The sequence below is a fragment of the Gymnoscopelus microlampas genome, assembly GCF_963454915.1.
Source record: "Gymnoscopelus microlampas genome assembly, chromosome: 9".
Lineage (NCBI taxonomy): Eukaryota > Metazoa > Chordata > Actinopteri > Myctophiformes > Myctophidae > Gymnoscopelus > Gymnoscopelus microlampas.
Genome location: NC_139946.1, coordinates 34,849,194 through 34,874,310, shown reverse-complemented (window position 1 = coordinate 34,874,310; position 25,117 = coordinate 34,849,194). Strand labels below are relative to the sequence as shown.

Sequence of the window (25,117 nt, the reverse complement as noted above, 5' to 3'; positions counted from 1 at the left end):
AACAATGTCTTCAAAGGATTTTTTTTTACATTTCTGAAATTCTTTTGAAAATCCATTTTTAAAATTATATATATATTTTTTTATTGTAGGAAACGTTCAAAAAGTGATATTTACCCGCAACCCATAAACATGAGTCCACGACCCACAAATTGGTCCCGGCCCAGTGTTTGGGAAACACTTGAGGAGAGATTGGGACAGAAGACAGTCACAGTATTCCACTCCCAGCCGCTGCCATGCTGAACCAGTTTTACCTGTATGCTCCAGGATGACAACAAGCCGAGTCAGTCACTCCTCGCCAGCTCAGTACCGCAGACACTGGACTGAACAAGAGGTGGTGGAGGTGTGGAGGTGTAGGTATGTCCCTGCTTTGATCTCTCGATCCCTAGGTCTTTTTGATCCAAAACGTGGACCGGATGAGCCAACATTTTGCGGTATCTTTGATTCGTTTTCTTTCATTTTCTTCCAAAAGGACCAGGCCGACACCATGGAGGGAGACAGCACAGAGGACATCGAGTCTCTCATAGACGACTTGGAGTACATCCCGGGCCACTTCCACCTGGACCTGAACCTCAACTGTGACCCGGTGGGGCCGGTCGAGCTGCGGCGCCGGGACACCCACCTGAAGCAGGAGAGCCTACGGGCGGAGCTGGAGGCCGAGGCCGGCTTCCTGCAGTACGCCGTCCGCAATCTGCTGGGGCTTCTGGCCTTCCACCTGGACCAGCTGGACACCGCCGAGGAAACATTCAGGTGACCATACATCATACGTTTAAACTCTGAGAGAGTGTACAAATGTAGCTCTTTTGAGTTACAAATGGAGGGCACGCAGAGTGATCATTTTAACAGGGATGTTATTTAATTTTTTACAGTATTTCTATGCTTCTAGACCAGTGGTTCTCAAACCTTTCCATTTAAATGACCCCCTAGTTTAGTATGAATTAGGGCACAGACCCCCATAACACTGAGACCCTTACGCACACCATTTGGTTCCATTTGTTACCAATATTTAGCTGGGGACACCCTGGGACCTATACCTCAAGGACCCCTAAAGCTAAAATAGCCTGGGCTGGGTCCCTGGACCCCACTTTGAGAACCACTGTATCTCGACAGTACTCAGTTGAGAGTTACATGAGTAAGGGTGACACACGTCAAACGTTGCGAGCACAATGGGTACCTGTGATAGTACAAAAAACATGCCTGTCTGATGTTTCAAAAACATTGCCTATTTATATTCAGTAATGCTGGACAATGACGAGCTAGGCTAATCTAACATGCTATTCCTGGCAGTTTTAACCAAGAGATTTGATCTACAGTATCACTTCCTGTACTGTCAGAACATGATTAACTGATTGGTAAATACTTTGAATTCAGACTATGGCATTTGGTGTACACTCCACTCCACCATGTAGAAGCCTCACATAGTGAACTGAAACGTTTGTTTGATTGATTGAATACTTTATTAGCAGGAAAGTACAGTTCAATACAAGGTCTGCTATTAGGAAGAAAGCCTATGGCTTGTTTCCATTGGGGTCCTTTGTACTCAATTCACTGAATGTTATCATTACTTACAATGATAAGACTTCAAAAGGTGTACCATTGTTTAATTTTCTCAGTCTTTGGTAATAAATAAGAAGTCAAACGAATTCATCACCAAATTCAGCACCGAACTTCTGTGCTTCCAGCAAGTTCCCAATACTGTTGAGTTCATGCATGATATGCAACACATCTATTCAAAACGAACTAATTCACTCTTATAAATGATATAGGATATTTACCAGTGGTTCTCAACCTTTTCTGGGCCCACTTGAAAGTCTTGAATGTTGTTCACAGCCAGCTGACCACTGGGTGGGGTGGGCCCATGCATTTTCAGGGCATGTTTATTTTAATGATCAATCAATCGATTGTGATGCGGCTTCGATCAGAGGAACTAACATCGTATAAGTTCCTATTCATCTGTATCACAATGAAAAGTAATTCATTGTGTACAAAAATCTAAAGTCAAAAATTACCATTTGTTAAACAAACATTTTTTATTTGTTTTTAAACTTTTGACAAACATTTGCCAATACTTCTGTAGTGAAATGAAAGCCCCCAAACCACCTTATACAGCCTCCAAATGCACAACACATCTTACTTCCTTGTGAAAGTTGACAGTCCTGTATATCTTGGCTTTTCAGAAGCATCTGTAAAGAGGACCCAGGGAATCTGAACGCCTGGGCTAACCTGGGCCAGGTCTATGACAAGCTGGGGAGAGAGCTGGACGCAGGCGAATGTGTGGATAAGGTGTCCGAGCTCATGGGCCTGGACGCAGGGCAGGACTTTAAGGCAGAGTCCAGGCTCCTCGCAGCCCGGTGCCTAGCCGAACAGGCCTACGCTCACCCCTACGACGTAGAGCTAGACAGAGACGAGGACCTGAGGGAGAGACTGACCGCTGCACTAACATTCTACAACAGGGCCCTGGACTATGGTGGACAGTTGGTGAGATGGGAGTGTGCTCATGAAGCCCAAGTTTTACTAAGGCTAATTTATCGAATGACTGTGTTGAATAGTATAATATTATCAGTATTCAAATATTCGTTGACACAGAATCAAATGTTTTATGGTCATGATTCACCAGGAGCCTGGATGGCTTGGGTCCAGGCTTAAAATAATGTATATAAATATCTTCGGAAATCTCTATGGGGAAAATGTATGGGGTTTCTATCTGTGGCACCACAAAATGGCCACCACTTCTATGCCCTATAATGCATATCAGCACTTTTATTTTCTAATATGTTATGGATACTGGCCTTCATCCAGGGCTAATGGTTAGGTCATATTGTCTATATACTCATATAGTATATGATATTTATAAACCATCATTATTGCGTTAAAGTTATTCTTAACATAGTTATTTCCAATATGTTATGTTATGCTATGTTATAACAGTGGAGTAAGTATATGGACAAATGGTTGCCAAATGTTTATTAGTTTTCCATTATTTAAATGATGTGTATTGAAAATCTTATGGAGACAACAAAAGAATTACACAATAATATCATTCTATAGCAAGTATGTAAGATGATTCATTATACTGAGGCTGTTTTTCAGATACCAAATGAGGAAAGGAGAAGCTGGTATTTTAAAATGGCAACAATCTATATTAGGTACTGCACACAACTGACATCCAACAACTTTGACCTAAAATGCTATTGTTATTAAGATGACATTTTACTGATTGTAATGTTTCCTGGCTGGTTAACATTCCTGGATGCTTTTCTTCCTGTAGACTGGATGACATAGTAAAGACCGAGGTAGACTCTGACTACTCTAGACCCTCTCACTACAATAAGGGTCTGAAGCTTCTCACTGAAACACTGAAGTCAGAGAAAACGCAGCACAAAGGTATGCTCTGGATCATGACGTGTGAGTCAGGGACGTGCACAGATAGACTCTAGGTGGTGCTAGAGCACCTGCCGTTTGCCCTCTTGACCAGAAGTGCCCTTTTGAAAAAAAGGGGGAAAAAAGTTTTTTTTTTTTTACAGCAGGGGTCTTCAACAGGGGGTCCGGGACCCCTAGGGGGTCCTCACAGTTACTACAGGGGGTCCGCCAAATCTTTATGTGATATGATTTTTCTTTTTACCATAACCACTCGAAACCTAGCATCCCTTTTCTGAGGAGAACTTTAGCCAAAAATAGCAGATCTACAAGCCCACAATGCCTCGCGCTGCGAGGCGTTGTGGGCTTGTAGATTGGCTATTTTTGGCAAAGAGGTATACAGTAGGTGTAGAGGGCAAAAAGAGCAGACCAAGTAAACACAAAAAAAGTATAATTTACTTGAGCACCTCCCCTCAAAATGTCTGTGCACGCCACTGGTGTGAGTGAAAATATTGACTATATGAAAGTGGTCCTTGGGTGGGGTCCCGTTCTAATCTTACCTCTGCCTCACACCCAGCTCTAGCCTGGTGTTACATTGGCATCCTGTTGGAGAGAAAAGAGGAGTTTTCACCCGTGCCCATGTCCGTGCATGACTGTGGATTCTCAGGCTCTGATCCCCTGTCCTGCTATGGAACTGTAAGTGAAGTCGCATTTAGTTCTTTATCCAACTATTACGTAAACCCAGGGAATTCTGGAGTAATTATCAAAACCATTGAATTTTTCACTGGTGCCCTGTTACTGTAGGTGTGGTACACTGGATTTGGCTCTTGTAGCTATGGCCCTGCATTGTCCACCTCCTCTTCCTGTGCCGAGAGCAAAAAGGCCTTAAAAACAAACAAACTAACAGAATTACTGGAAATGTATGCCTGCAACCGAGGCCCCGAGATGATGAATCATACTATTCTATGCATTCCCTTATTTACTTTTGCAAAGTAATCTGTGTATGAACAGTCTGATGTGTTCTGACTGGGATGCAGGGCAGATGTAATCTGATAAGAGGCATTGTGCTGATATCCTGAACCCAACTCACCCCCAACTTGCCCCTGTAAGGTTATATGATTCATTGCCTATACCTGCAGCAATGCATGGCAAGCTGCTGTAATAACCCTGTCTGTGTATCCGTGTGTCTGTGAACAAAATAACTAGAGAACAGCTGGTTGAATTGTCAGAAGGCTGCCCCAAACAGATGGTTAACTTCAGGGTTTAAAAGGTCAAAGGTCATGGTCAAAATCAAGGTCAAAATGTCATAACCATAACCCAGGAATGAAGAGACAGGAAGATGTATTGGATTCCTCATGGAAAATTAAATCAGTTGTGCAAGCAGGCTGCACCCCCCCAGGTGTATTTCATTTGACATTGTCTGCGCTGCATTGGTTTTCCAACCATGTTGGAAAATGTTCTCTTGTGTCTATATTAAATTGTACAGTGTTTGCTTGCACTGGGGCAAGTTTGCAAAAGACTGTACTCTCTGTATATTATGCTGATCCAATTATCATAGAATTCACATAGCTACATCGGTGCTCTCTTCCCCTGAGAGGGATGGTGTTGAATTCTATCTCTTTATCAGCTTTATCAGGTACAAGATTGGCCAAATCACAACATGCTTATTCTATGTCGCAGAGATTACATTGTCGCTTTTGGACGGAAACATTGTATGTCGAAAACCGTTACTTTTCAGAAAATGTAGTTATTTACTTAACCACTTTCAACCTAGTGTCCCAATTTTGGGCATGTCAGCACTGTTATATGATCAAATAAAATAGGGCTTGAATTTATGAAAACATAAAAGATTAAATATGGAGCTACAAGGTTTCTGCCAAACACTGATGATATCTATATAGTTAAATATTTTTAACCTACTGAATACCTCAATGTTTCAACAGGCTATAAAGTTGGCCAGTGATGATGCTTTCATCCTCAACCTTCTGGCCAAGGTGTTCTTTGTCCTGGGAAAACATGAGATGGCCACAGGGATCTGCAACATGGCTCTCAATGTGCTCCCTGATCCAGAGTTAAACTGGCAGGCCTACTGCACACGGGCCAAGGTAATGAAGAATACAGCACCTCTTGAACCCACATCTAAGCAGATCTGAGTCCATCACTAATTGAAATCCATTTTGTTTGGGAAGTTATTTCTGTTGTGTTGGATAAAAACAGTATGCTACAGCAGTGGTTCTCAAACTTTTTCAAGTCAAGGACCCCCAAATTATATGCATTTGGACCCCCATGCGAATATGTTTTGTGCCAGGGGCCCCCAGAAGAAAAGATTTATGTTAAAGAAATTTTCCAAACATTTTCGATACATTTCGAAAATTCCCCAAAATAGCAGATGTACAAGCTCGCAGCATGACACGAAGTGACGCACTGTGAGCTTGTACATCTACTATTTTTGAATAGCCAACATATAAATGGATAAAGTGATTAAAATGATTGTGATGCTATGTTAACTACTTTTTGCTGGGGACCCCCCCAAGGACCCCTGGGGGTCCCCGGACCCACTTTGAGAACCAATGTGCTACAGGAAAGTAATAGGCTCTGTGCATAACTAGTCTGTGTTACTGCAGGAAACTGTGTGTTTCAAAACTGCTGCCGAGCCAATCAAACAAAGCTATGGATAAATTAACCAGAACATTAAACTGTTCTGCCACCGGCTTCTGGAAACCCAGGACTACAGTTCTGCAGTTATGAGTCTATTAAGGCTGTTTAAAACATTTGTTCAGGTATATTCAAAACTAAATTGAAACCAAATAGAAATCAAACATAAGTAGTACTTGCTGACTTCTGTTGAATGTTTTAATATCTCCTGACAACAATGATGATAAGTTACTTTTATCAATGTTAATACTGTAGCGGTGAGTGGCATATTTACCATAGGATAGTATTATGTTATTAGAAACATGTTTAACCTTAAATCAATTAAGGTATACATTTCATGAAGTCATCTAATGTATTTCCGATAATTGCCTCATTTGTAAATTCACACCATTTAGATCAATATGACCGCCTATGTGAGGGACCTGCAACGAGCAAAGCAGGGTGACGGTGGGATGCCAGACAGACAAAAGCTGACTGAGGCCAGAAAAGACCTAGACAAGGTCCTGACCGTACGTCCTTGTCTGCGTACTCACCTGGAAATAGCACAGGTACTGTAAAACAACAACTCTGGCAAAGCTTTATGGTTATTTTTGGTTCCAACTGAGTTGATCCCAAGCCAAGACTTATTTTTTCATAGACTGGCTGCGCTTCCGGTAGGAGACTCAAAGAGTCTCATTTGAGTCTCCTACCAGAAGCGCAGCCGGTCATCAAATTATTATCTCTATCATGAAAGTGACAAAAGCAAAACCATTCAAGGCTTCATAGGGTGTGTAATTGATAGAAAATACGTAATTTTTTGGGTGAACTACTCCTTTAAGTACATTTATTGTTATTGGCCAAGGCATTTCCCTGGGTGTGATTGATTTGATTAAACGTCCCACATATGAATGCATCTTGTCTTAATGGCAAACGTAGAACTCTATACTGTAATGTGGCGTTTCATTTAGGTGTATTACTACATGGGTGTGGATGCCCTCCAGGAGAGCCTCGTGGTGGACGAGACCGCGTTGAACAATGCTCTGGTGAGTCTGTCACAAGCCCGGCAGTGTGAAATGGGCGACAGCCTGCCAGACCTCCACCTACTGAGGGGCCGCTGCCTCCTGCTGAAGGGCGAGGAGCAGAACGCGGCGGACTGCTTCAAACGGGCCCTGGAGCTGGAGAGGCCAGGGAGCACAGACACCACGGCCTTACGCTGCCTCCTGGAGGCTCTGCTGGCTCTGTTCACCCAAGGAGTGTCCGACACGGGCCCTGCGGTCACCCAGCTGGAGGTGTGGGTGCAGAAGGCGGAGGAGAGGTACCCTGAGGACTTGGTGCAGGCCGAGTTGAGGAGCCTGTGTCGAGCACACACGGCTGAGGTGACAGACTTATCTAGGGCTCTGATCAGGACAGGCAGGCTGAAGGTCGTCAGGAGGCTACTGCAGACGGTGCAACCCCAGCGGCCGACCAAGAGGAGACCACTGGCTAGGTCCTTTTTCTTGTCATGATGAGGAGTTGTTATTTTTCCAGACTCCTGAGGTTTTTTGGATGGTAAAGTAGATGAGAAGAAGTTGTGATCAAATAAGTACACAATGTTATGATGGCCAGCAGATGGGGACACACACCAAAGCATGGATTAAGCCAAACGCATGTGTATGAGCTAAAGCATGGATTTGATTAATTCATCTATGATGAACAAGACACGCATTACTGCTAGTTCAGTTCAGTTAATTTCTATTTTGGGATTTTTGGACACATAACGTAAAAGTGTAATACATTTGATCAATTGCCAGTGATTCACATGCTGCTACTGCAGCATTATCCAAGGGAAGTGCCTGAAAAAGGGCTAAAGATAAAACCGCTAAAGAACAGACAGGTATGTGGTTGAATCATGTTGAGTGCAGTGGACAGATTGTGAATGAAGATTTGTTTTGTTGTTGTTTTTCTTTATTTGTATGTTCATTCATGTAATTATGTATTATTATTATAAGTTTAATCATATTTATTATAGCAGGAACGCTAACGCTAACGCACACCAGAGGTTGTGGCGAGGTGCTGACCTTCGGGAACAAGCTTAAAAAGAAAAAATAAGTGTTGCACATCTCCGGTGCATGTATACGGTATGGAGACAGAGTTTGCAACACTTTTTTATCTGTTTTTAAATTATTTGTAATCATATTTATTAAACAATAAAATCTGTCATCCATGTCCATTGAATATTTGACAGCCCTCTCAATTTTCTTGACTTTACAAGCCTGTTCACCAAACATGTAGGATCTTTCTAAAGATTTTCTGTTTAGGGCTTGGATTACTTCAGTATTGTATGTATTCAGTGAATTCATCTATGAACAAGACATACATTACTGCTAAAAAACAGACTATTACTTTATGTGGCTGAATCATTTTGAGTGCAGTGGGGAAGATTGTTTATTTACTTTTTTATGTTCATGTAATTCTGGAATGACAATACATTGCAATTAATCAATCTATCATCAATGTCCATTAAATATTTAAGAGCCCTCTGAATTTTGTTAATTTTACAACATTGTTGCGCCAAAAAATACATCTCCGTATTCTAAAAAATGTTCTATTAAGGGCTTAGATTATTACATCAATGTTGTCTTTTAAATTGGAATGGTCTCAAGGAGACCTTAGTCATGGGAAACATTCCACCAACCTTTCCTGATCTGCTACTTTACCAAGTACCATGTAAATAATTTCGACATCTGTATGTAACAGGGAGGCCATTGTCTCCATTCAGGGCTCTGTGTCCACACCCTCCCTCAGGTGTAAGCATACTGTAAGCAGTCACTCTTCCCCTAAAGAAACCCACTCACTTGTTTCTGCATTGGCCTTACAGTATGTGTGTGCACTGGCTTGTCTGTGGAAGGTTGGCCACTGATTGTTGTCACTGAGTGTGTTACAGTAGACCTTATTATTAGTTATTTGGGTGAAACTCCCAAGTTGTCATAGTTGGATTATCTGAGCCATGGTTAACATGTATTTAGACCTCATATGTTACGTTTTTACTAACAAGGAAAGTCATAGGAGAATGGAATGTCACTATACATACACTCAAATGTAACTTGTAAACACAAAGGCTTGTCCACTCCTGGCAGGTGTAACCCCTCCCTTACACATGCAGTACACCTTGACTGTTGAGGTAATATGGTATTCTGATTTTAATGTATTCTGATGTATGTTGGAGGCTAACTGCTTTTGCCCCCTTTTCAGACCCCTGTTTGTATTTTGTTTCGTTGTGATAACCCAACTTTTTTTAATATTTCTTGTGTGTACCAGATAGGGTTGCAGTGCAGTGTGCACTTAACCCAAGCTTGTTTTGCAGTGTGTTTGAGTTCCAGCTTCACTAGCCCTTTTGCCTTTAGTTTCTTTGAAACCTCACCTAAATACGCCCAAGGGAGCAGGTAGGGCTTAAAGGGATATTTCACTTTCAAACGTGTTTGGAGTAATTTTAACGTCTACTCAGCCTTTTGTGAGCAGTGCACCCCAGACAGATTCAGTCATTAGATATTTGATATTCATTTTTATCAGACACGCCCCCTTCCTATATAAACCCATTGTTACTTCAAACTCCATCAGTCACCAGAACCAAGGACGGGTGTTTTTGATGAGTTACAATGGGTTTGTATAGGAAGGGGGTGTGTCTGATCAAATGAATACCAAATATCTAAATACTGAATCAATCAACTTAAACTGTCTGGTGTGATCACAAAAGTCAGAGTATAGACGTTAAAATGACCCCAAACATGTGGGGTTATGAGTGTCTTTCTCATTTAAGAACTACTTTAAATCTCGTTTTCATTTGATGGTACTTAGGTTCAGGTTTAGCAGCATGTTTGAGGGAAGTACTCAAACATACCTGACAAACGTCTCCCCTTCATTGTCTCACTTCAGCTGGATGGTACAACAAGGTACAGTAATCTTTGCTTTTACAACTGAGACATTTAGTTAAATTCAGCTTTATTTACTTTATGAATCAGGAATTTGGTTAACAATTTGAAAAACCTTTATTTTAGTTTAAAAAAAGCTTTTGCCACTTTTGATTAATTAGAATGCATTTGTCTCTAAAGGAACACAACATTCCCAAGGCATAACACATAAAACTGACGTGTTTTTTCTTTTCCTAAGCCTAAATGGCCTAACTTGAGAATTGGAACTTTCGACAGACAGTATACGTATATACTGTCGACAGTTGACAGTGAAAAGGGAAAACGGAGCATTCAAAGAGGAATGGAAAAATAACTGTGTATCCTACCCGCTTTCATGAATGAAAAGCCACAAAGACACATTTACCTATTAATTGCGGTATGAGGGTTACACTGTCAAAGTGCATCCTTCTGCCCTGATTCCTAGTGTGCATGTCATTCACTCTCAATAAAATTTGATAAAAGTATTACAAGCATTTTTTAGGTGGGGGTAGATTCTCAATTTCAACATTAAAGCATCTATACAATATACTTCAGTTGGGATTATCAGTCAGATATTGTAAACTATTTACAAAATAATCTGTCATGCAAGATATCACTGGCAGGCCAGTTCTGGCCCAGGGGCCGACTGTTGCTTGCCATTAACCATAGTATACATTACCAGCTTTTCAGGTTGATACTGTATGTTACCCTGATTTCCCATGCTACTTTCCCCCTGCCTTAATTGTTATTTGCATCGCTGACTAAGTTATACTTTGAATTGATAATACAGTTTGGGTAATAATAAGAAAGCTTGTGTACACAGGTGTACATCAAGATAATCAAACTGATGGATTCTTACGAGGGAATTTAATCATTCTCACTCATGTATGCAGTATCAATACAGCATTTTGATTCAGTTCTACACTGAAAAACGAAATGGCATGTACTGATTTACTGAAAGATGTATAGCGTATCGAGACTAGAGATATAGAGATGGAATTACTTAGAAGGATTTAAAAAAAAAATTGGTGCTGAAATCTGCATCTTTATCTGAAATGTGAAATGTTATGCCACATGTATTGATGAACATTGTGTAATGAAGAGGGCCATATGATGTTACAGACAGTGAGGCTGTTAAGCCTCCTCCTGTTCAGATATTTCAGCATTAGGATTTTCTTGTCAACCAACACTTTACTGTGTTTTGTTGATGTATTCTGTACCTTGTGTTTACAGGTTGACTGGTTGCTATGGCGAATACAGTAGTTATCCAACAGCCGGTTGCCATTGCAGAACCTGTGGAGACGGGCTGGAACTCTGATCTCCTGAGCTGCTGTGATGATGTGAATTCTTGTCAGTATCAATATCCATATCAGCATTTCATATGAAGTGAGCGGTGTTATTTAGAACAGTGGTCATCACAGTGATGGAAGCTCACTTAAAAAAAAAGTGCGTGGTGCTATTTATAGGTTATGAATTTCATCATGCGTCTCGCTAGCCAATCACAGTACTGAGCAAAGGGTCTGAATACTTATCAGCCAATCACAGTACAGCGAAAGACACATTTTTGGATGACGGATGGGTCATGGGTCCCAACCCCACTTATAGGAGCGGCTACACCGCTCAAAAAGAAAGGGAAGAAAGAGGGGGGGGGGGGGGGGGGGGGGGGGAGTGGGAAGGGAGATCAAACAAGAGAACCAAAAAAAAATGTATCAAAATGCAGATTCCCCATAGACCTCTGTTTATCTGTATATTCTCTAAGACTAATGTCTAAGACATTTGTGTTTGTTTTTCAGGTTGTTATGGGTTCTGGTGCTGTCCTTGTCTTGCCTGTGACACCTCAAGAAAATTTGGACAACCCCATTGTCTCCCCTTACTAGACATATGCAGCCCTGTCATACTCTCTGCCATGACAGCACTTCTTGGGTTCCCTGTTTTTGCACCTCCTGCTGCATTGTCTGTTCGGGTTGCCATCCGATACAAATACAGAATCAAGGTCTGGTGTTATGTATTATGTAATATATCATGTCATTATATCAATATCACATGTGTATAAAACTCCTATTTTTGATCTAATAGCATGATTGTCAAGAATGCAAGTTGACAACAGTAATAGTTTAAGGGCTAAAATAAGAACTAATATTATTAATCAACACAAGAAATTACAGAATATTTAAGAGCTATAATAATGTTTTTCCCATAGGGTTCTCTCTGCAAGGACATAGCGGCCTCCTGCTTCTGCATGTGGTGCGTCTGGTGTCAGATGGCCCGTGAGCTAAAACAGCGAAAGAGGAACCCCACGGTCAACAATGTGCAAACTTCAAATATTACAGTCATCCAAAATGCCCCAACAACAGTGACAACTTCACAGGTCCACATGGTTAGGCAAGAGAGCTATGCCATGTCAGCTAGTCAGCCTGTTTTTGTTCCAGCTCCGGGTTATGCAGACCAACCCCCAGCTTATGCATCCCAACCCCCAGGTTATGTGTCCCAAGCCCCGGGTTATGTGTCTCCACCTCCTACTGGGTTCATATCACAACCTGCAGGTCCCCTAATGATAAAGAAATAATGATTTTTGTGACGTCAGCTGGGAGCTGTCTTTCAATTTAAATTCGTAGGGCCTGGTAATGGGGATGAAAACCATATGATAATTTCCATTTCAGTGGTGATACATTGGGTCATTTGGGAGATATTTTGCATGAGAAGTGGGCACATACTGTAGCATAGGGCGGCCATAGCTGAATGGGTAGAGAGGTCGCTTGGGAAATAGAGGGTCCCAGGTTCGGCCCCGTCCAGGTGTCCTTGAACAAGACACCCCTAACTGCACCCCCTGAGTAGCCATCAGCCTGTGAGAAGCTGAAATGGAATTTGGTCTACATTATAGCATAAAAATAACCCCCCACCCCCCCACCCCCAACTGTTCTTCAAAACTAAAAACTATAAACAATAGGCAAAACTATAATGACGACAAACGGGAAGCCGATGGGCTAACCGGGTCCGCTAATCGCTGCCCCAGCCTCGAGGACCCGTTTTACCCCGGCGGCCGGGGGGTGGGCCGGGGGGGCCTCAAGAGACTCGGCTGCGGCCTGGCCCCGGTCTCCTGTGTCGGAAAAACGAGTGCTCCTCGTTCCGTTTTCCCACATGTACTGGTTTCCCACATGAACTGTAATATAATAATATGTATGCCCGGTCTGGGAATCACTTTCTGACATCAGAGTGTACGTGGTACACGCCTTAACCACTCGGCTATCAGTGCCCCATGCTGTTAGGCTATAAGTTTACTTACATTATTATATTATATAAAAAGAAAATCTCTTATGTAAGACGTAACAATTAAGAAACCTTGAACCATTGTACCACCCCTCCCAGGAAATCTGTAATAGCCTGGTGGATGGACGTTATTAAAGCAATACATACAGTATGAATGTTTTGTTTGAATTGATTTGTTATAGCATATTAACCCTGGCGTCCCTATTGTGGACACATTTTCAAAATGTGACCAAAAACGACATAACTGTGATGAAAAACAACAAAACAGCTTGTAGATCGGCTATGTTTGCTATAGGGCTTAAGTGGTTAAGAAACAGGCCTGCAACGGGAGGGTTTATTATTTCACTCACTAGTTTACTGTTTTAATTTGAGGTTGAGGTGTCTTACATTTGGGTTATCCACGCCCATGGTAATATAAAAAGGTATATTTTTGGTTTATTTTATTAACATAATCCACCAGGTTAATTTAAGGTATCCTATATTAAAATTGGCTAATGGGAGGGTGGGGTGATGGGCGGACCTCTAACGTCACTCTCATGACTCAGACATAATAGTCCTGTACCTGGCCTGCAGACACGTTCGCAACTTGATGTTGGGGGAATTTCTCTGAAAGCCTGCATACTGAGTCAGTGGGTGTTTTGTAACGTAAGATGGAGATGTGTTTTGATTTAAATTAGTAAGGCCTAGTAATGACAATGAATGGACATCTTCAAATGTGTTTCCTGGAGCTGCTTACTACATCCAACTAATACAATTAAGTAATTCCCTTTGATGTGACCATGACAAATCAGGTACCTTAGTGATAAAATATTAACAGTAGTTCAAAAGTTATGACATTTCATATCACTGTACAATGAGGGAAATGAGTGGGGCAACCATAGCCTGGTTCCAGACAAATCTGCCATAGCAAAAACAAAACTGAGGGAACAGTGGCAAAAACAAACCTTGGCAGATTAGGTCTGGCCCCTCTCAATAGAGATTTTATTTCTCTCCCTCCGAAGTTGTGAGGGACCAATCAGAGCCCAGTATGAAAATTTGGGGCGGGTTTATCACCAGAGGCATTTTTTTTATTTGCCCCTCGGAAATGCAGGTTCCACACAGAGATTCCAGACTAATATCTACACAGTGATATTAGTCTGGCCATGACAGGCTAGGGCAACCATAAAACTGTCCATCTAGAAAATGATTATTGGGTATTGTTGTTCTATATCCTGCAGTTTTTTCCTTCCAAAATCTGTGCATTTATGTGTTCAGCTGTATTTCTTTTTTTTTTTTTTGGAATAATTTTTATCCCGCGATTTTTGTAACCCATTTTTGTTCACCCGGTGCCAATTTCCTAAGTGATCCTGGGCGCTACACCAGCCCTACACCAGCGCTACACCAGTCCCCCACAGCCAGGGAGGCCAGGGCCGAGCTCATGCTTCCTTCAGTGCATGAGAGCCAACTGACCTTCTTGTCACCTGACAGGGGGGAGTTTCCCTGGTTGGACGTAGCGTGTGGAAGGAACACGTTATTCCAACCAGTTCCCTTCCCCTCCATCAGGCGCCCCGGCTGTCATGGGGGAGGCGGTATAGCGACCAGGATTACTACATGTTTTTGTGAGGGTATTAACTACCCTAGGAGACACGGGGAGAACATGCAAACTCCACACAGAGTAGGCTCAAAAGCTGTATTTCTGAGGATACATCCAATAGCTTATTAAAAACTTTGTCCCCACCCACTTGTAGTCTCAACAAAGCATGTCTGTCTCTACCTGTCTGTCTTTTTTGCCAAATATAAAAATTGAAATAGCAATCTTTTGAAACACTCAGATGCATATCCATGATTTAAGACAAAGGGTTTAAGATTCATTTAAATATTCTGTTGGATATTTATGAGACTGAATATAATTTCACATACTGGGAAGTTGTGTTCATAATGAGCTGGGGTGGCACTCCAGGAAAGGTCACTGGAATTGTATGGGTTAATTCTCTGGGGAGCATAAATGCACTCACACATTAATAGCAATCTGCCCATTTGTTTGGCCAAAGGATGGCGCAAGAGGAATCGTTAGGGTTCATCCTCCGGGGAGCATGAATGTGCACAGCAAATTCTATGGCAATCCAGTTAATTGTTTTTGAGAGGTCTTGTTTGGGACTAAAGTTTATAAGTTTCTCTCTACAGATGACCAGGAAGTAACACTACATGAAAAAACAAAAGAACAAAACAATTATCGGAAGACTACTTACTCAACAACAAAGAATGAGGATCCGGATGAGTGAAGGCACATTCCTCATTTTTGCAGACATCCAATTCAAACCACAAATGGCACATGAGTACTGTACTTTTTACATCTACCAGGTATCAAATGAACAACAGCTGGCACCCCAAGGGCCTCTCCTTCCTGTACCAAACCTGTTTGCTCTCACAGTTTCATTTCTCTGAAAGCAATCTTGCAGTTGTGTTTATGTACATCAAAAAAAATAAAAAAGGGGGTAAAATAAAAGACTATGTACAAGAACAGGGGGGGGTCGTCTGTCTAACGGGAAAACAGTACTACCTCCTTTCTTGGCCTCCTGAAAGCTGAATTTTAAGGGCTGTTTTAAAAGAGCCCAGCGAACTGCACTTTTTGAGGGATGGGGTTAGACTATTCCAAACCTGGGTGGCAGTGCTGTAGAAGGGTTTGATTTTCTGGGGGACGGGGGGATCCATGCCTCTGCTTTTGATACCCCCTCTAGTCATTCATTTTCATTGAAATAGTTATTTGATAGAAGTGTGAGCACTTTCCACAGGGAAATATAAATTCCAGAAAAGCCTTGACAAGCTGGCATCTTCCTGAATAACAATGATTAATGTTAATTAGGTTTTAATTTGAAATAAAGCAACATTATTATTAACAAAGTATTCCAAATAAATGGAAAAAGTATTAGCAGTCAACATAAAAGACAGCATTTCGTATTTTCTTTATAAATACAGCAAACATAATTAAATTCATAAATTAAAACCAAAAATGGTGTGGTTGGGGGTGGTGGTGGTGGTGGTGGTGTTTTTTTGTTAGGGGGATTTAAGGGCTGAGGTACCATTGGGCTGAGGGAACATACGTACGTCCTAACTTGGCATGGAGAAAATGTTCATGAGGAAACATGGGGCTGAGGGAACAGTGGCTAATTTGGATGGGGGGGGAATTTTTCGGGACTGAGGGAACATAATGGATGACCCTGTACTGGGCTAACACAGTTGGACTTATTACTACTTGTTTATATGATGTTTTTGCATAGTATTGTATATTTGTCTGTAACTAAATGTTTCGATGAATTGAATACACATGGACCCCAAGCCATAGTGCTTTCTTGGGTTTAATCCTTTTTAGCATTGTATTCGTATAGAACTGTAATTTCTGTGCTTTTTTTGCAAACTGCAAACTAAAGTATTCAATCAATCAATCAATCAAACAAACAGATTAGTTACATATGTTTATTAAGAACAGTACTTTAAGTTTAATTTCATTTTAGGATCAGGTTTGGCAGCATGCTTGTGTGAAGTACTTAAGGGAACCTCCTCTCTTCATTGTCTCACTTTAGCTGTACAGTAATCTGCTGCAAGGACATCTGGTAAGAACAACATATTTTGTTTTACAAATTAGACATTTAGCTAACTTTATTCACTTCAATTCGATTCGATTTTTTAAATTTAGTTTCTTTTTTTTGTTAAAAAAAAAGCTCCTTTTGCCTTCTTATTTAAATTACAATGCATGTATCTCTAAAGGTAAACTTGATTTGCATGGCATGATGACATAAACCATAATATGAATTGCAATTAAATACATGCGTAGTATGTCAGACTGTTCTCGGTCTTGTGTCCAGTCTCAAGATCACATTCTTATAATCTGGTCTTGTCTCGGACCAAAAGAATCTGTGAAATCCCAAGTCAACTTGGTTCAAGAACATCGATAGTTTGTCCATAGTTGCCAGCTTTAAGAGATTTACTGCAAGGTGCAATTTTTGTTTTGGTTCATTAACACATTTATTCTTTAATTACTTAATTGCTTGAAAAATGTATACATACACATGTTTATCCAATACGCTTTACATTTAAATATATATATATATATTTTTTTCTGAGCACTACTCTGATCTAATTTATTTATTTCTGAATACAGTCTGCATACAGTAGTGTATAATGTAGTAGGCCTTAGTTCCTCATCATCAGTAGCAAGGTAACACTCTTCTGTCTTATTATACCTCATTTGCAATTGCATCTGTATCAGAAGTTTGCAACATTATGCCACATGTAATGGAGAGAGAGGGCCATGAGATGTTACAGATAGAAAGAGACTTCCTGTTCAGATATTCTAGCATTAGGGTTTTCTTTTCAACCATCATATTCCATCCTGATTCGCTAAGATTGGCTTCCAAAGTTGGCAGGATTGGCCCGTTTTGAAATCAAATCATTAACGCAGCGTCCGATTGCTGTGAAACTTTGCACGCACATTCCCACTAGGCCAAGGAAGAAATGCCTACATTTTTTCAAATCGGCCTCGCAGATAACAGGCTGATTCATGTTTTGGCCTACGTTTTGGCCATTATGGAACTCCCCAAATAAGCCACACACATTTCCCCCTGACAAGTTTTCTACCATGTTGCGTTTTCTTTGCTACTTCTCCTACCGATTTTGTCAAAACCTCACCCAAATATTGTTATCTCTGTATTCATGTCATCAAGATGTATCTGTCAGATCTTTCGGATTCCCGATGACTACGATTGTTTTTTTAAGTTTGATGGAGGGCCCCATTTTGCACAACATGCTACAAGCACCGCTGGACCCATCGGTGGGAAACTTTGCACGCACACTCCACCCAATTATTTTTCAAATCGACCAGTCATAGCGCCACAGACACATTTTGTGTTACAACTTTGTCAATTTTGTTCAAACCTCATGCAAATCGGTATACATTAACATCTCTGTAGTCATGTGATCAAGACGTGAATGCTACACATCATGAATGCAGCACCCGATTGCTGGGAAATTTTGCACACACATTCCCACTAAGGCTTAAGCCAAGGAAGAAGCTCCATCACACATTTTTTTAAATCCCCTCATCGTGGCGCTAAAACAGCCCACTGCACGTTTTGTCCTATAACTCTTGAACAGTAGGTTGTACAAACGACATATTTTTTTCCCCTGGATTCCATGACACATCTTATAGGTCCTGTTTGTGCCAGATTACATTTTCTGCCATACTGCGTTTTCTTCAAAACACACTTTTTGCTACTACTCCTACAGATTTTGTCCAAAACTCACACAAATCGGTACACATTGTCTCTTGGGTCATGTGATTCCAATCCAAGTGGCTATGACCAAAGTTTGCAGGCCCTGGGTCAGCAACCCGGCCTGGCAGAGACCTCAGAGGAGTATACTTTTCTAGTTGTATTTCTGTACTTTGTTTGCAGGTTGACTGGTTGCTATGGCGAATTCAGTAGTGTTCCAACAGCCCAGCCAGTTGCAACAGCCAGTTGCCAATTTAGAACCTGTGGAGACGGGCTGGAACTCTGGAATCTTGAACTGCTGTGCTGATATGAATTCTTGTCAGTATCAATATCAATATCGATATCAGCATTTAATATTTATTTTCAGTAATTATATATTTCAAATATTCTGGGGATAGGCCTCTGAAACACATTATTTATTTAGAATTTAATTTCAATTAACACATACAATTATTATATCTACCTCTGTTCATCTGTATGTGTTATATGAATGTCTAAGAGATTTTTGTGTGTTTTTCAGGTTGTTATGGGTTCTGGTGCTGGCCTTGCCTTGCCTGCGACACCACAGCAAAATTTGGAGACTATCATTGTCTCCCCTTACTAGACATATGCGGCCCTGCCATGATAACAGGAGCTTTTGGGATTCCTCTATGTGTGCCTCCTGCTGCTCTGTCTGTTCGGGTTGCCATTCGACACAAATACAGAATCAAGGTCTGGTGCAGTATATGTAATCTAAAATATATCAATATACAAATTCATATCATGATAGTTAAGAATGCAAAAAGCTATAAACATGAGTTACAAGGTGACAAAGGTAATTTAGGACTAAATACGAAATAACTATAGATCAGTAGTTAGTTCCAAAATAATCATATTTGAAGTAGGTACCCCCAAAATAATCGATCTATTCTTCCTTGGCCTTCTGGGAGTGTGCATGCAAAGTTTCTTGGTGATCGGTCCAACGGTGATTAACTGCTCATAGACAGACACACACACACAGATGCACAGGGGAGAAAACATAATCCCCTTCCCCGACCATTCCTGCTTGGCAGAGATAATAAAACTCCTCTCTTTGTATGTATTGTGTTGATTTATAATCATCAACGAAATGACAGAATATTTAAGGAGTAAAATAATCTGTGGTTCCCACAGGGTTCTATCTGCGAAGACATTGCGGCCTCCTGCTGCTGCATGTGGTGCTCCTGGTGTCAGATGGCCCGTGAGCTGAAACAGCGAAAGAAGAGCCCCACCATCATCAATGTGCAGCAAACTCCAAATATTACAGTCATCCAAAATGCCCCAACAGCGACAACTTCAAATGTCCATATGTCTAGGCAAGAGAGCTATTCCATGTCAGCTAGTCAGCCTTTTCCTGTTTCAGCACCAGGTTATGATGCATCCCAACCCCCAAGCTACCCAGGTTTTGTGCCACAACATGATTCACAACTTAAAATGATGGACAAATACTGATGATGAGGATGAATGGACATCTTCAAATGTTTTCCTTGGAGCTTACTATATTGAAATCAAATTATCTATCTATCTGTCTGTCCGTCTGTCCGTCCATCCATCTAGACAATTATCTTTGGGTATTATTGTTCTATATCTATATCCTGTTTTGTTTCCAACACTGCATTTATGTGTTAAAAAGCTGTATTTCTGGGGACACATCCATCCATCATTAAAGATTCTGGCTTTGACTTTGTCCTGGCCCACTTGTAGTCTCAACTAAAGAATCTCTCTACCTGTCTGTCTCCTTTGCCATATGAAAATACAAATCTTTTTTTTTCTTTTGTTGAAATTTCGTTTTTATTGTGGTCATCGTGTACACAGACCGTTTTATCATCATAAAATATAATGTATGTTGGCGACAGTTTCAAGATCATCACATACAGTTCAATCATATGAATCCTTCACCTTTTAAATGTATATATGTATTTTTGCTCTTGTCCATTGTACAGATATACAAAATGAACTACATTAACCTGTATAAACCCCTCCACATAGGGTACTGTTTAAGCCGGATTGTCAGTGAAAACCGCTCAACCACAACCACACTACAATGCAATAAACCCAATCAATAACAAATTGTCTTTTTGTCATTTATTTTCTATAAACACGCACACAACATCAATAACAGAACACATTAACGACTGCATAACCCAAGTAAATAAACATAATAAAAGTACTCTACATCACACATAACACTTTATACACATTTTAGCGTCGCCTTTTACTACCAACAAACAACGTCCAGCAACAACGCACTGAGGGGACGCAACAGATGCGCCTGCTGAAGGTTTGGTTGGGTGGAAAATATTTTAGATTAAACCTTAAACATCTGTACGCGTTGGAATCTACCATTAGTTTTTGGACACGATGTATACAAAAGGGTAAACAGCGGAGCCTTGGCGGACGTTCTACCGATTCTGGGTGACATCCACATAGAACCTCATCTCGGAGCTGTATAGCGGAGTGAGAGGTTCTTAATGGAGCTAGTATTTCCAGAGCCTTATTAAAATAGGCCTATTCTCTCCCAAGGGCGGCTTTTCATTGTTCTACCTCTAAAACCCAGCCGAAACATGAACACATTATTTATCCACAAATCACCTCTAAATCTCTTTATAATATACAAAACACTCTCCCATCCCATAACCATAAGAATAAATTGTAAACTTATAAAATAGATAAATAATAAAGTGTAACAACCCCTAACAACCACTAGGGAGACCCATCCACCTATAAATAAACTATTTATCACATTCACCCCGACCTGTAAACAGGTGAAATATAATTCTAAAACGGTATAAAAAATGGCATAAAACCCGACATCCATATATCCATTAATTTTACAAACCTATTCTATTTTTCATTTCTCAGTGATGAACAACATTTTAACAATCAAGGGGAGGGGAGCCTTCACATAATTACAAACATTTGAGAACAGATGCAACAAGGTCAACATTCACAAGACATAAAGAAAAGAAAAAGAGAAAAAACTATACATTCAGCTTTGTTTTGCCATTTAGAAGAAATCTGAGCAGATTGGTTTTACATATTCAGTCCATTTAGTCCAAATCCAGAAGAATTTGTCTCCCTGAGTTCTGAGAAAGACAGTTTTTCCATTCTGTATCATGAATTATTTCGATCCATTCCTCCACAGTGGGTGATTGTGGTTGCAACCACTTTCTTGTACTAGAACTAGATGCATGGCAATTGATGGGAAATTGCAAAGTGTGGTTGCGCCGACGCCAGTCGCGACGTGCGATTCGAATTCGGTGCCGATCCCCCTCCCACTAAAGAAACAGGCCCCTCCCACAAATGTAGCGGGCCAATTACATTGTCACGTCACTCTTGAGATCACTTTTCATTTTGAGAGGATTGATCCCCCCCAAAATAATGTTTTTGCATCAAACGGTTACATTTTGCGCATTTGTGGCGCCCCCTATGGATCCAAGTGGAAATGCTTTTGGGGATTTGTTGAGTAAACCACAAGAGTTTTGGTATTGGTGAATTTTTGTAAAACAGGCCCCTCCCACTAACTTTGGAAGCCATTTACGGACGGACGGTAATGACTATCAAAATTCCGCTGAGAGATGTTTATCGCATGGGTCCAGAGATCATCTGTAGCAATTTTTGTGAAATTTGGACAAAATATGTGGGAGGAGGAGCTAAAAGTGTGTTTTAAAAAAAAATCAAAATGGCGGAAAATCTATCCTGACGTAAATGGGCGTGGCCTATATGAGGAGTTGCGTCATGACCCAAGGAATCTAGGGGGAAAAAAAATTCTACGACCTACGGTTCAAGAGTTATAGGCCAAAAAGTGGGCTGTTATAGAGGATATGCGCATGCTTAAAGTGAATGGCACATCGAGTGGCAAATCGAGTGGCAAAGAAACATGCAAAATGAGTTTAACATTGTTTAATGTTGTTTAATGCAATCAGATATGACTTTTCTGTTTGGATGCATGGGCTGTCAAGGCCAGAAAGTATTTTTTTGACACTCAGTAGGCATTCCTGCATAACTTCCGGGTTTGATGATGATGTCACACGCATATCCTCTATAGCGCCACCATGAGGCCGGCTGGTGTAATTATTTTTTAAATAATTTTGGACTAAATTATGAACTTTCCCTCCAAGTCTTGTAACTGTACCCCTTACGGTTTCTGAGGAAAAAAAATACTTGAATGAGAGTTTTTTCATTTTACCATTAAAGTGGATGGGGAAATTTAAAGCACTAATACATCAATATCAATTTAACTATGTAACCAATCTCTTAGCAAAATACATTATTATACGCTAGTATAGGCTGGGCCTAGGCGAGAGCGGGTGGACATGCATGCACGAAAATGTCCGTTTTTTGGGTGGATTTTGATACTTTTTCCCGGTTTTCGGTTACCTTTGGTTAGGGTTATGTTATTTAATTCTTATTTTTGCCTGATTTTACCGATTTATTATCAAACTTTATTATAAAAAGAAATGAGAAAATAATAAAACTCCTCATATCCCTTTGGGTTCTCTGTTGTATAGATTATATGAATCAACACAAGAAATATTTAAGGTTTAAAATTATCTGTGGTTCTCAATAGGTCTGAACGACATTGCAACCTCCTGCTTCTGCGTGTGGTGCTGCTGGTGTCAGGTGGCCCGTGAGCTAAAACAAAAGAGCCTCACTGTCAGCAATGTGCATTCTTCAATAGTTAGTCATCCAAAATGCCCCAACAGTGGCAACTTCACATGTATGAGTTATGAGGCCTAACCATCCAGGGAACGTCACTATGCCAGCTTGTGATGGACATTTTAATGGATATTTTATTTTTGCCACAGACATACAAAATAAGTGAACAATAATTTTGACCAGAGATACATAATGAACTCCTAATGTGCCATAGTGTCTATGCCAATGTGCTATGTTATGATAATATGACAATGATAGTATTTCTGCATTAAAGGACAACTTTGTTTTTTTACAACCAATGTGTATGTTTTAGATTGTAATTAAAGTAAATAAAAGATGAGTGTTAAAAAAAAATAATTTACTGCTTTCTATAGTTTTAGCAATTTTCACAATCTTTTTTACAGTGTTTTCACAGTGGGCGGGGGCATTCTGTCCGGTGGCTAAATATGCATTTTTTTATCACATTAACCCGGCGTTTTCTTTATTATTATTTACAGTAGCTCTTCTAGCCCCCAATAACTCACATCTGGCCATCTCAGACAGCCGGACCTTTTTTATTGTGTAAAAAAGGCATATTTAGCCACCGGACAGAATGCCCCCGCCCACTGTAAAAAATATCGCAAAAAATGCTAAAACTATAGAAAGCAGTAAATGAAAAAAAAATTACACTCATCATTTATTTACTTTAATTACAAGCTAAAATATAAACCTTGGTTGTAAAAAACCAAAGTTGTCCTTTAACCACAAAAAAACATAAGTTATCTAAAAACAAATAAGCCAATTTACTTAGCCTATAATGACATGCCCGAAATGGGGATGCCAGGGGTTAAAGTGGTTACCCATTCTGAAAAGAAAAAAAAAAAAAAATAAGACTGCCAGGTGGCTAAGACAGGCATTAAATGTGGCTTGGTGAAAGTCTATTCCATATTTGGGATTTCAATAATTGGGTCTTATCAGTACAGTTAGTGCTTCTTCGCACGTCACATGAGCAAATGGCCTTTTAGGTGAAGAGGTGAGTGGGTGTGTGTCATATGGTTATTATAAAGATGGTGGCTTTTCAGAGGACAGTGTTACTTGAGGTCAGGAGGAGATCAAGTTCTACCAGTTCAATGTTTTGTTTGTTGTTTTGTTAGTTGGTGGCATCTTGATGAGAAATCTTCTATCATGATGAGAGAGTCTTAGACCTTGCATGGTTGTGATGTTAGGTATGCCAAATTTGCCAATGTTTCAATGGAAAAAGATAGATGAGAGTCAAAACCATCATGTACCTGTACGTACATGATGAGTGATTAGATAATGATAAAGGGCATGACAGGATTTAAAGGTATGCAGTGTCACAACTAGTTTCATACAAGGGCTCATAACTTTGATCAGAGGTGAGCAAAATCGAAGCTGGAGGTCTGAAGGTGATTGTGGACCCCCAGGCTGTGGATCAAGGGTTTCCACGGATTATGATTGTGGAGTGTTATGATAGTTATATTGTTATTTTTGGACACTTTGAAACACTTTTGCTCAACGGTGAAAATCTTTTTCAGCAAGCTTTACTTGTCCAGTTCTGCCCATAGATATAGAATACTAGACACCTCATTGGCCTCTGCAGGGCAAGCTGCCACCCAAAGTGACTACTGGCCAATCATAGGGGTTATGAAAAGACCCGTCCCACATGTCTCTGACTGGCCTACCGAACGCCCCCTTCTGTGACGCACGCGGAAACTTCCCGAGGGAGGGCGGAAGCTGGTGTGTGCATTGGACATGCTGGCCATTCATAGGTACTGCAGCTGGGGCCACTCTACATGAACAAGCGAAAACGGTTTCGACCAAATGGGCTCGACTCACGAGCTTGCGCACAGGGCAGCTCACAGAGGTGACGCAAAACACGTCCAAAGAAGCCCCAAATACGCCTCGCCCATCACATTTCCCATCCCGGAAGAAGGGGCGATTTTGGCCCAAGCGCTGGGTGAGCAATTCAATGCAAGTGGATAGGAGGGGATATCTGGTGCCCCCTCTATTATT

At 40.7% G+C, this 25,117-nt stretch overlaps 1 protein-coding gene and 1 long non-coding RNA gene across 3 annotated transcripts; both read left to right on the top strand.

The window, feature by feature from the left end:
• Positions 1 to 320: 320 nt before the first annotated feature.
• ttc22 (tetratricopeptide repeat domain 22) lies at positions 321 to 8,431 on the top strand. Of its 2 annotated transcripts, XM_084066674.1 has the most exons (9): positions 321 to 354; positions 470 to 747; positions 2,175 to 2,475; positions 3,088 to 3,143; positions 3,266 to 3,381; positions 3,932 to 4,050; positions 5,298 to 5,459; positions 6,405 to 6,557; positions 6,957 to 8,431. In XM_084066674.1, exons 2-9 carry the CDS (start codon positions 485 to 487, stop codon positions 7,491 to 7,493), a joined length of 1,707 nt encoding a protein of 568 aa, XP_083922800.1. In that variant the 5' UTR covers positions 321 to 354; positions 470 to 484; the 3' UTR covers positions 7,494 to 8,431. The 2 variants fall into 2 exon arrangements, with proteins under 2 accessions (XP_083922800.1, XP_083922801.1); XM_084066675.1 differs by lacking the exon at positions 321 to 354 and having other exon boundaries at positions 373 to 747.
• Positions 8,432 to 9,679: 1,248 nt separating this feature from the next.
• LOC311051269 lies at positions 9,680 to 13,574 on the top strand. The gene is made up of 4 exons (XR_014601395.1): positions 9,680 to 9,917; positions 11,148 to 11,264; positions 11,708 to 11,907; positions 12,115 to 13,574. It is a non-coding gene; the product is annotated as an uncharacterized lncRNA (long non-coding RNA).
• Positions 13,575 to 25,117: the final 11,543 nt, after the last annotated feature.